Source organism: Abramis brama (assembly GCF_963993115.1).
Source record: "Abramis brama genome assembly, chromosome: 18".
In the NCBI taxonomy this organism is placed as follows: domain Eukaryota; kingdom Metazoa; phylum Chordata; class Actinopteri; order Cypriniformes; family Leuciscidae; genus Abramis; species Abramis brama.
The window spans coordinates 13,957,052-13,969,866 of NC_139980.1; the positions used below are offsets into that span (position 1 = coordinate 13,957,052).

Consider the following 12,815-nt stretch of genomic DNA (forward strand, 5'->3'; position numbering starts at 1 on the left):
TTCTATTTCAAATAAATGTTGTTCTTTTGAACTTTCAAAGAATCCTAAAAAAAAAATAATAAGAAGAAGAAATGTTTCTTGAGCACCAAATCAGCACATTAGATTGATTTCAGCAATACATTACATTTTAAAGTATTAAAATCGAAAAAAGTTATTTACTGTACTATACTGTTGGGCACTGTGCGGGGTCTGAGATCACACTAAAAATCTGGGATTCAAAACTCGGAAATGAGCAGGACGTTTTAGGATTAAAAAAAAACAAAGCAACATTACAGTATGACATAAATAGTGAAGAATCTTAAATGTTTCTTATTCATTTTACAGGTTGCTAGTCAAATAAGTAAATTTGTGACATTGATTATGTGACACTTTACAGATGGATCTTTACAGATGCTCTTCTTCCACTGAAGCTCAAGACACTCTTTGGATCATTCCAAATAATATGGAGAATATGATCATCAGGTTACCTCACACATTTTATCTCTCCTTATAAATATTACTGACAAATCATGGCAGTGAAATAATTATATTTTGGGAATTAACCATATATAAACTCAACAGAGTTGCCTTATGTCCATTCAGCCGGTGTCTCAGAGGAAAATTGGGATTCAGAGCCTAAGGCAAGCAGAGCATTGGAACAGACAACAGTTATGTTTATTTATCATTCAACACACACCAGTACATCCCCGCTCCTCTTTCAGTGTGAGATCTGAGCAAAGACTTTAATTAAATAGTTTTTCACACCTCCTCAGGCCTGTTCTCTTCACTCCAACATTCAATTCCCTGCTTTTTTTTTTTTTTTACATGCATCTGAGTTTTGTGATATTCCTGAAATGAGTCTTTTTGTTTGCTTCTCTTTAATTGAAGTGAAGCTCATAGCAGATATCGAATGTGGTAGTCCATGTTCTTTCTCATTTTAAATGTAATTTATTCTGTGATGTAAAGAGCAGCTTCTCAGCTTCTCAGCACCGCTCTTATCTTTTGAAGTTTTCACTGGAAATTACTTTTTTATCAGAGTATATAAATGGTGCTGTGTTCATCTTCATTTAACTATGGGCATGATGGGAGAAAGGTCATCACAACTTAATGTGGATGTTAAAATGTCATTCATAAAAGTTGCGCTGTGCTGTTTATTCATTCAATTCAATTCAACTGTATAGCGCTTTTCACAATACATATCGTTTCAAAGCAGCTTTACAGAAAATTACAAGAGATGACTAAAACTGTGTTTGTTTAATACAGAAATGCTTGGAATATACACCACCGTTCAGAAGTTTGTGGAAAGTAAGGTATCTTAATTATTTTGAAAGAAGTTTCTAATGCTCACTATGGCATTTATTTTATTTCAAGTAAAAGCAGTAATATTGTGAAATTTTAATATACTATTTTAAAATGTAATTTATTCCTACGATGGAATTGTTATTATTAATTCTCATTATTATAAATGTTAAAAACAGTTGTGCTGCTTAATATTTTTTGGTGGAAACTGTGATAAATTTAAAGGGGACCTATTATGTCCCTTTTTACAAGAAGTAAAATAAGTCCCCAGAGTATGGAGCTTATAATATGACAAAATTATTTGAATTTGAATTGTGTAAATTTGAATTATTGACAAGTGTAATCTAACAAAATTGAATATTATGTGGAATTTTAAATAGTTCTGAATTTGATTTCTTTAAACGGATATTGAACATTTGAAATGTTTTTATGTCTGAATTTTATAGACATGTATTTTCAAACAGCTGAGTTTTTTAGTTCTGAATTCTTAGACTGCAAATTTCCAGTTTTAAAAAATACAGATTCAAGTTTTCAAGTTGAAGAAGAAATTCGGAACTTCAAATTCAGTTTTCTAAAATTCAAACCGCGGAAAATTCAGATCGTACAGAAAGTAGGTCACAGGTCATCCACAGGGAAGAGTAGAGGATCTCCGAAAAGTCGAACGGAACATTTTGGCTTCACTACAGTAGTTTTCTGCCGCAAATGTGGTGGTGGTTCAAGAGAATCCGTCTATCATTTGTTCAGTCGTTTTTTGATTTAATAAGAGTAGAAAAATGAGAAAACAGCTTGATATTAGATTTCTAATATTCTAATAAAAGTCCTCTGCTGCTGCAGTTGCACGGAGCTTATGAAACTTAACGCGTTTATTGCAACAAGGCTACATTTCATTTTCTCATCAAACAACTAGACTAACGAATGGCTCGACATAACGGAAGAGCCTAGACCGGGCTTTCTTCTGTGTAGACCAGCAGTTCTTAAGTGCCAGGGGGTCCGTGAAATAATTTTCCGGACTGTAAAGTCACGTTTTTTTTATCATGAAACACGCTGTGATTTATTCCAAAGTGACTTAGGCCTATATAATGCATTTAACTTCGTTTAAATAATCTAAATGTTGACTTTCAAAAGTAGGCGTGCCAAGAATGCTATTCGCTGTATTTTGGTTCATTTTTGGTGTGCACCAGAAAGATCTTCAAGAAGACCGAGATGCGCTAAAGCAGCACATAAAGTTGTTTTATTTATTTTTCAAAGGCATGACATTTTGTAGTCATTTTGAATGTACACAAATAAAAATATACATTTTACTGTTTCGAATGATGTCATATTATCTGTATGACTAAATGACAGAGTATTAAGTTATTTCCCCCCTGTGGTGGAACAAAATTTGATTTAATCCAAGTGATGGCGCTGGCGCATCGCACGCTCACACAACATAGTATCAGTTCTGGCATTGCTAACTTGACATCGCAGCCTGTTCATTATCAAAATAAAACACAGTCAACCAAACATATAAAAAGTTATTCTGCTTAATTTAATTGGTCTGTTGTAGCCTACAATATAAAGGGCAAGGCTGTGCCACACAGTCCTACTTGTTATTCCAAACATTTCCCTTGTTGTGGAGATGCTTTATCCTATATGTGTATATTAGGCCTCGACAACTAAAGTATGAAGCCTTCTTTATATTAATAGTTAGCATCCAAATGTTACATTGCAAATATGAAAACTTTGGACCGAATGAGAGATGCGCGAACTCAACGTTGGCACAGTTTCAGTTTCGATTCAAATAAATTTGTTTAGGCTTGGCGTTTAAAATTGGCTAAATGTTGTTTGTAATACAGGGCACAAAAGGCTATTTTTATAGGCTAGGCTACTATGTATATATTATTTTATTATACATGGCTACTTATTTTTCATTCTTGCTGTTTTCTACATTCATTTAAGGATTTGTCATACAGTAAGGGAAAGTAAAATACACATAGCCTACATGTTAATAGTGTTTATAATGTTAATGTTGTATTTTATTTACCGGTATTTTACACTATTGCTAATAGGCTAATAATAAAATGCAGTTTTTACGATGATGTGACGCACGCGCGTTTCTCTCTCAACGTGATCTTGGTGTGACTTGCACTCATGAATGCGACTTATTTTCTGGCAAATACGGTCAGTTAAAAAATGTTGCTGTATTATTCAGGCATGAAAACAGGTCAGGGGTAAAAAAGGTGAGAAGGATGCGGCATATATCCCCCCCCCCCCAAAAAAAATTTAAATAAATAAATAAATAAATAAATAAATAAATGTAATGAGTGAGTAGGAACGCGTGAGAGTTAACACGAACAGCTGAAATAAGTACAAAATTCTCATTTATTAATAGAATTTAACTATACCCCCACAGTGATGAAATTTGGTGCTTTTTAATGTTAAATTCATCAATCTGGTGCAAATTAAACAAAGAAAAATTCAAAACTCTTTTAGTTACAGTGTCTGTCTACATTACTACTACAATAATAGTTATAATATTAATCCCATGATAGTAATAGCCATATTGTAAAACAAATGCACTGAAAAATAAAGGAAACTTTCATAATTAGTTTTGTACTAATTTCTATACTTGAAAGAGTATATTTCTATACTTCACATTAAAGATTTGATTGGGCTAGCCCAGTGTAAATCAAGAAAAGAACCAATGGGCCGCTGATCTACGTGTTTCATCGGGTGTCAGAGAAAAAAAACCAGCTCGTTCAGCGCGTCATACGTCGTCCTTTCAGTTTAGGTTTTCAATCGATCACGTTTTTTCACGTTCTCTCGATAAACCACCCCTTTCAATCCGATCGAAATTATTTGTAATAGAGCTGACACTTTGAGTTTTTAACGGGTTATGTTAAAGCCCTACTTGTTATTAATGTTTTTATGAAATATCTCTAGTGAATGCATCATATCACCGTATTATTTATCGCCATGCGAGCCACAAATTAAAGCTTGGCGAGCCACATGAGGCTCGCGAGCCGCGCAACACTGCACTGTTCCTGCTCGCTCAGCGCTCACGGCGCCCGCGCCCGCTCGCGATATTATCTCGCTCACTTCTATGTCAAAATAAATTAAAATTAAATTAAAATTAAATTAAAAATAATGACATTGGCAACATCGCTGTCTGTATCTGACAGGACAGTTAACATTGTAAGCTAACTTACCTCAGGCTTGCTTTCCGACGTGCGGTAGCCTACTTTGTTCGGCAGTGTGTCCAGTTGTCAGACTCGCGGTGTAAAAGACTTTGAAAACATTTCTGCCCTAACGTTACTCTGACTCGTATTGGCTGTCATGTTTCGGCATTAGGAATGATGATTGTTTTTTAAAGCTGCGAAGTTTATGGTAACTTTATAGGGGATAAATGCTGGCCTCGGCCTCGGCCTCGACTTAGACTACTATATTTGTAGTCTAAGAATTCAGAACAAAAAAATAAAAAAAACAGCTGTTTGAAAATGCATGTCTATAAAATTCAGCCATAAAAACATTTCAATTCGTTAAATTTCAAATGTTCAATAATCGCTTGAAATCAAATTCAGAACTATTTAAAATTCCACACAATATTCAATTTTGTTAGATTACACTTGTCAATAATTCAAATTTACACAATTCAAATTCAAATCATTTTGTCATATTATAAGCTCCATACCAGAGAGTGTATCAGAAGATTAGCTTCAAATATCCCACAGATATTTTTTATTGCATGTTAAAATGGCCACTTTTTTATTTTTGGTGATCTCTCCGTTTCTTGTGTCTGTGAATGAGTGAGCCACACAGAGGGTTCTTACCTTCGGCGAGTCTGCGTTCATGGCCGAAGAAGACTCGTGTTTGTGAGCTGTGCAGGCAGGGCAGAGGCAGCTGCGGGAGGGAGCTCTCATCAGTCAATTGACTCATGCTCTGAGGGCAAAAGGTCAAAGGGTCATAAATATCAACATCATTTGAAGAACGCCTCTTCTTTCCACCTACAAGTTGTACAGTCATCCACCGAGTACCGTCCCTTCAATGGATGTCTTCTGATTGGCAAACAAAGGTCACGTGATAAATAAAAGCTAATTAAAATATTAATAAACACTAATAGTAAACTAAATGCTAATGTATAAACACTAAAATACCCATTCCCAGTCTCATTTCACTTTAATTATGCAAATTTGTTACAAAAAGTCACATATTGTATCGGTTAAGCAACACTAAGGAACTTTTCCTCTTCGGTCGCCCTACAGGTTGGAAGCGGAATTGTCCATTACCGCTGTCGTAAATAATTTCGCTGCTGGCAGCCTACTGTCGCACGCACACATGCTCGCTGTTTATCTAGCACCGGCTTTGGAATGAACGATGTCCAAAGACAAGGTAGAGTATGTTGCATGATTTCATGAAAGTATGATGTATTGCGACATCAGAAACAAAGAAAAACTAGATAATGACTATTGTAACGCTTGACGTAAAGCAAGTCAAATTTGTAGTTTTCTTATGTCTCATTCGAACTACAGAAACGCGACCCGGTTTGGCAAACTTGCATAGTGTGGTTATAGCAGATATAGGGCTGTAAAGCGAATGCAGAAGTGCCATTCACCCTGTTACGACTTGATGAACCACTGATACGATTTTGGAAACATTATTTTAAGGTAAAAAAAAAATCCTTAGTGTTGCTTTAACTGCACGGATAACTTTGCTGTTTATATGAGAGACTGTTTTTTTACACAACTGTTCCTGGAGTGGTAGATCGGCACCATAAAACTCCCATTAAGAAACGAGGCAAAGCAGAATGTTGTAATTTCCTCTTGTTATGTATTCGGCGTAGTGCTTGAAGGTGATGGAGTTCTGCGGACCAGAACCACCCAAGGACAGAGCGCTGATGAGACAGACTCAACCAAACGATGACGAAAGAGCAGTCTCGCACAGACACAGACAGTTAAACTCAGGGCTAAAGTCTGATTGTGGTGGGGAAAAAACTGGGTCAGTCTAGCTGCTTTCTGAGAGCCATATAAGAAAATGTAGCCTGGTTCAATGTGAAACCTGCTCTTATCCTATGACTGAATGGGTAAATAGTAAAAATGGCATGTAGTGTAAAAATGGCATGTGGGGAAAAAATAATATTTTCCCTTACAAACATGTGTACACAATTATTTTTAGAAAAGTTTTTGAATATGCACTACTGTTTTTTTATTTATTTTATTTTTTAAGAAGTCTCTCAGGCTCACCAAGGCTGCATATTTTTGATTAAAAATAATGTAAAAACAATAACTTCGAGAAATATTATTATAGTTTAAAATAACAATTTTCTATTGTAATGTTTTAAAATGTAATTTATTCCTGTGATGCAAAGCTGAATTTTCAGCATCATTACTCCAGTCTTTAGTGTCACATGATCCTTCAGAAATCACTCTAATAGGCTGATTTGCTGCTTAAGAAACATTTATTATTATTATCAATGTTGAAAACAGTTGTGCTGCTTAATATTTTCATGTAAATGTTTGGATGATTTTTTCAGGATTCTTTGATGAATAGAAAGTTCAAAAGAGCAACATTTATTTGAAAAAGAAAACTTGTAACATTATACATGCATTTACTGTTACTTTTGATCAATTTAATGCATCCATGATGATTAAAAGTGTTATTTTCTTAAAAAATTTAACAGTAGTGTATATTCCAAGGTAAAAAAAAAAAAAGTCTTCTGTACAAATATCATTAATTAGCAATTCAGAAATGTCATTAAGCTTTGCTGGTTGCACTACATGACTTTGATTTGCTAGACAAAAACTTGTATATAAACAAGACTACTTAGCTTATTATTATATTCTACCTAAGGTTTTCTTTTCAAGAATGTCATCCTTTTAATGAGTCTCCTAACATTTTTAACTTTATGAATTGTGAACAGATTACTATAAAAAGCAAATTTTATCAAAAGTCAATTTTGATTTCATCTTGGCTAAGTTTTAAGTAATGTGATACCCGTGTCTGTGTGTGTGTGTGTCTGTCTGTGTGTGTGTGTGTGTTGCTAACCTTGTACACATAGAGGTATTCCCTGAGGAAAGCAGCCTGCTGTACAGCCGACTGTTTGCTGTCGTTGATGAGAATGTGCCGGAAGGCAGCCACGGCGTTTTCCGGCTGCCGCAGAGTGAAGGACTGCCGGCCGATGGTGAAGTTGATGTGATCTTCAGCCAGTGTCCAACCTTTACCTTTATACACCTGCAAAGCCTGGCAGTAGCACCTCAATGCATGTCTCTTCTGTAACAGAGAGAGAGAGAGAGTGTGTGAACAGACACATTTAAAGAATACCTCCATCTATGAGTGCACTTCAACATCTTACTGCGACGTTCAATAGCTTTTACAGCTGTTCAAGCAGCATCATCTTCCAGGTGAAAATTGACAGCCTGACCATATCTGACCCTTTCCAGCCGGCATTTTGACAGTCAAAAATAGTCAATCTCCGAATGCAACGTAACAGGGAGGAGAGTAAAGATGGAAAGCTCCTAAAGCTTAGTTCCATATAAATTCACAGATAATTTGTTTTTGTCGTTAGTGAAAATCAATATTGACCTTGTATTTGAAAAAGGATGCTCACATAAAAAAGCAATACTAAAATTCAGAGTCGGAGTTAAAATTCGGAGATCGACTATTTTTGACTGTCAAAATGCCGGTGGACACAGCTACAGTGAGTTGTTCAAAATCTTTCTTTTTAGTAAACTCTGTGTACACAAACAATGTTCTCAATGCTCGAGTTCATGCGTAGAGCCCCTGGTGATACTTTGAGCAAAGTTTCATGTTGTGTCGAGCCTTCTTAGTGTTTTAAAAATAGCGATTTTTGATGCTATCATAGTCGTGCCCCAAGCACTCCCATTCAAAAGGCAATTTGACCAAAAACGAAAATACGGTCAAACTTAAAAGTGGCGTTTCCATTCTAATTATGCCTTTACATGAAAGTTTGCCTCGGGTAGATTCACAAAAAGACCCTAGGTTGCATTTTGGCGAGAGTTACCCTTTAAACTTTAATTAAAGTTTTGTTGAATTATTTTTCAATCTCATGTTAGTGTTTTACTTTATCCATCAATTTACAATATCTAAATATTTTATATTGAACTATTTTATTCATAATAAATTACAATTCCAGCCTTTAAATTTTCTAGGATATTGGTAATACTAGTTATTACATACTTTATATTTGTTCCCTGGTACAGTTTTGCCATGTCTGTTTATTATATTGCATTTTTAAGGGGCTTGTTTTCTTTCTTTGTGATATCTGGCAACCCATGGAGCTTAAATGAAGACAGGGAAGAGTTCAGAAGAGAATAGAAGGAGAGCAGCGATATGCAAACTGAAAAGCAGCTAATGTTAGTGGAGTTATTTAATATGGTATTAATATGGTATTAGTTTAAATTATACACATCTTGTAACCACATTATTATTTTACTGAAACGCCGTCGCTGCTTAGCCTTTCATATTCGCCTCTCACAGCATGAGTATGCTGTGATGCATCATTAAAATGTGTGATTATCAGCTGGTTCCGATCAGTGGCCGATCTTTTGAAGTTAGAAAAATATAATATGCGCAGTTGCATTCTTAATATTTAGTGATTTAGCCTCAGATACAGGATATGTTCATTCGCTTTTACAAGCAGGCACTTAAAAGACAACACCACTCATGTTTATGTGACACATTACATACATGCAACATGTTTCCAACAAAACTGAAAAAGAGAAAATTATCCTTTCATCAAGTCTCTGACGCTGTTCATGTGAGCGTTCTTTACTACCTTTCTGGGCCTTTGAAGTGGTAATTAGGTTGCAGTATATGGGAGTCAGAAAACTCTCAGATTTCATCAAAAAGATCTTCATTTGGTCTTACGGGTTTGAAACGACATGATGGTGAGTAATTAATGACAGAATTTTCATTTTTAGGTCAACTAACCCATTGAATACAAATGACAGTTGTTGAGGGAACAAACTAAACTGAGAAAAATGATTTCAGCTTTATCTTGATTTTTTGCTGTTTTAGCTGCTTTAAACCTTGTTTTGTCTTATTTTAAATTATTGTAAGCCATCTTGTGACCTACTTGTAATGTGCCAGGGCCCATCTAGAGACCAGTGATTTAATGTGTGTATTTTAGGAAAGTGTGTTTCCTGAATCTGCAAACATACCTGTCCAGCTTTGCTGAAACGATGCCCAGCCAGTATCATGTGGAAGGCAAACTTCCTCACCATGGGGCTTCGCATATTCATGAAGCAGTGAGCCGCCTGCTCCAATAGGAGTGCACTCCGCAGGTCAGAGTCCTATTAGAGAGGGAAACAAGAAGTGTGAAGTGAATTAGGTTAATGTGAGCAGCATGACACAGAAACAACAGATCAGCCAATAGTGGGAGTTTTGGGGCGGAAGCACCTGTTTGCCTCAGCGTTTGTGCAGATACTGTAAAATGAAATTGCAAGACTTTCAAGGACTTTTCAAGCAGTACTTTTTGGTTTTCAAGGACTGCAATCAGAGAACTCACTTATCAAACATTATCACGACGCTCAAAGTCATGATCGACGTTCGACCAATCCGCTGAAGTGCCGACAGGTTAAAAGGCCCCGTTGAAAATGAGTGAGCAAATCAGCGCCAGATCTCATTCAACTCCCATGCCTTTGTTGAAGCCGAAAAGTCCAGTTTGTCATGATTACGTTAATGTTTGTTCGGTGGTTTCCGAGTCAACACACTTTCAGGTTTGTTCATTGTTGTTGCTGATGTATTACTGCACTGCTAGTTCTGTCTTAGAGAATGCACTGTTTCAGCGCTAGTACTCAAGTCTCGTATTAAGTGCAAGTGTGTGCGAGTGACTGATCTTTGTGCTACATGTGGATAATCTGAGACAAACGCGGTGTGTTGTATAACTGAACCACTCGGTGAGACTTTGAATGCTTGATTTACCTTTAGTTGTTGTCTCTTAATGTTGTACAAGTCTACTGAATGTTGACCTTACAAATCAATCGTAAATAGCTCTATTGATTGATTCTTACAAGTATCTTTGGAACAACGGTAGATAGCACTTTTCTGTGTTAGTTAGTTGAAGAGTAATTGCCTTCAATTGTATTTTCTGTTTTAAGTCAGGGTAGTTTGTTTACGGCGTCGTATACGCTGAAGATTTCGTTTTTGTTTCTGCATTTTTCTTTTGGTAGGAAGTTTAGAGGCTTGGGATAACGCTTATGGGGATTTTGTTTTGATTATTTTGTTGATTTGGCGACACTTGTTTTCTTGGTTTTCGGTTTCTTCTTATATTTCTAATCTCTTTTTGACAAGCCAACGGTTTGAAGAAGAACGATTCAGTGGAATTGGTGTTCGGTGCCGCTTTATAAAGGCAGAGCTCCAACCACCATTCACACACTTAAACTCTGTTGCAAAGGACATTTTCTTTTCATGTTTTTTTTTTTTTTTCAGATTCATTTCAACAAGTCAAATTCAAGTACTTTAAGCCATTTAAGAACCTTGTACGAACCCTGTTGCCTGATTCCTGGGTGATAATGGCAAAGAAATGACTAAATATTTGGTACAGTCTTCAGATGTAGATGTGTCAACGGGGACTTGAGCTCACCTCACTGGTCATCTTGATCAGAAGTGTGGCAGCATCGGAGTATTTGGTTTGACTCTTCAAAATCTCAGCACTTAAAAGACAACACCGCTCAGCCAAAAGCATGCTTCTGTAACACAAACACAAAAAACAGTGTCTTACATATATATGCAACATGTTTCCAAAAAAAAAAAAAAAGAAAAGATCCTTTCATCAAGTGCTCAAGTATTAAACCAGCATATACTGTCTGGCCTAAAAACAGAAGCAACAACTAAAAAAAATATATATTTTTATTTAAAATACTAAAAAACATTAAAGGGATATTTCACCCAAAAATGAAAATGATCCCATGATTTACTCACCCTCAGGCCATCCTAAGTGTACATGAAGATATATAAAAATAAATAAATAAATTATGATAACCAGCTTCTGACAAAAATCTGTATGCAAGTCAACTTACGGCGGAAGCGTAACCTCTGACACGATGTATGACGTAGGATGTAGGAGTAGGTGAGAATAGACGTCACTCGAAGTTCAAACAAATAGGCCTGGGCAACAAACTCTCCTCTTCTCTTATATAAAAATCCTATGACATTTCCTTTTTAAAAATGCTCATTTTAGACTTCTAATTCAGGACCGGTGTTTTGTTTTGCTCTATCCTCTGCATTTCCGCTTTGGTCGTTATGTCATGTGTTGCGTCAGAGGTTCTGCTTCCGCAGTAAGTCGATTTTTTTTTAATGCTTCCACTTTAGATAAACAAACAAGTTACATAATCAAATCTCTGAATTTGTATATTAAAAACTGACTGCAAAGGAAACTCATGTAATGTTAATATTTCACTTTTTTTAGGTTGAAATGTAGCCCTGAAGCTTTCGAAAAATGGTTGACAGAATGTAAGGCTAGTGAAATTTGACGGTCATTTTTTAGAAACAACGTTGTGTCGTCAGCAAACTGACTTTTGCCTTTCCAACACTGTTAAACCATCAATACCATTATTTTTAAATCAATATAGATAACAGCTCTGCAACCATTATAAATAATAATGGTGAGCTACCACATCCCTGACGAATCTAATATTATGGATTGACCTTCCCAAAAACCCTGGTTGTGTCTCACTAATTATAGTAGAAATCCCTTTTTTCAGCTTTGCTGTCTATTTTTTTCTAAATTACTGAAATATGAAGAGTTCTTTTCACCTTCCTCGATCCACTTGGCACGCAATCTTATACAAGCACCCTGTGCCCTCAAGATACAAATTATCTAATTTACTTTAAAGCTTCATCACCCTATCATTTTCATAATTATTTAAAACTGATTTGTTACATCACTGATATATTTCCCAAATTAAATTCCTTTCATACTCCATTTTTTTCTTTGTTTAGTTTCTAAGAGAAATCCATTGAAAATGTCCATAATTTTAGAAATTCCCATTTACTTATATTACAATCAAAAGAATCATTTATCTCTATACCCCTTATTAATTCCTTGATTTTTAAATCGCAAAATTCTTCATTTTGTAAGAGAAAGGCATTGAATTTCCAATAACCTCCAATAACGTTGCTTAAATGTGGGATCTAAAACGAGATCTATAAAGCAATGATCCGTTAACGGAGCTTTAGAAATTGTAGATTGTGAAGCATATTTTAGAATGTTCTCACTAACCATCCAATAATCAATTCTATATTTGCTCTCCCCATTACGTTCAAACCACGAAAAACATTTTAGGATTTAAATTTTGCCAAACATCTTAAAGTCCCACTCCGATCATATTTTGAGCTATTTTTAAACATTCTCAGTGGTCTTTAAATGATGATTATGCCGTTTTTAGCCAAAATCACAAAACCTGTGCCGTTTTCTGGGACTTTGCTTCAGCAGAGCGGCAGTAGCTCATTAGCAATTCGCCTCTGCGTTGTGGGGGGAGCCGTTGGCACGGAGACGACCCTCCCCCTCGTTCACACCGCCGCCGACTTGAGCTTCCGAG

General features: G+C 35.8%; 1 protein-coding gene across 4 annotated transcripts in view; it reads right to left on the reverse strand.

Moving 5' to 3' along the window:
• The window catches only part of trappc8 (trafficking protein particle complex subunit 8), a 67,396-nt gene that overhangs the window by 27,046 nt on the left and 27,535 nt on the right, over window positions 1-12,815 (reverse strand). For all 4 annotated transcript variants that reach the window (XM_084092033.1, XM_084092032.1, XM_084092031.1 and 1 more), the window contains 4 exons: window positions 10,859-10,964; window positions 9,435-9,566; window positions 7,300-7,524; window positions 5,088-5,196 (listed from right to left, as the gene is read on the reverse strand). In XM_084092033.1, coding sequence (XP_083948159.1) covers window positions 5,088-5,196; window positions 7,300-7,524; window positions 9,435-9,566; window positions 10,859-10,964 — 572 coding nt within the window. The remainder of the gene's footprint in view (window positions 1-5,087; window positions 5,197-7,299; window positions 7,525-9,434; window positions 9,567-10,858; window positions 10,965-12,815) is intronic.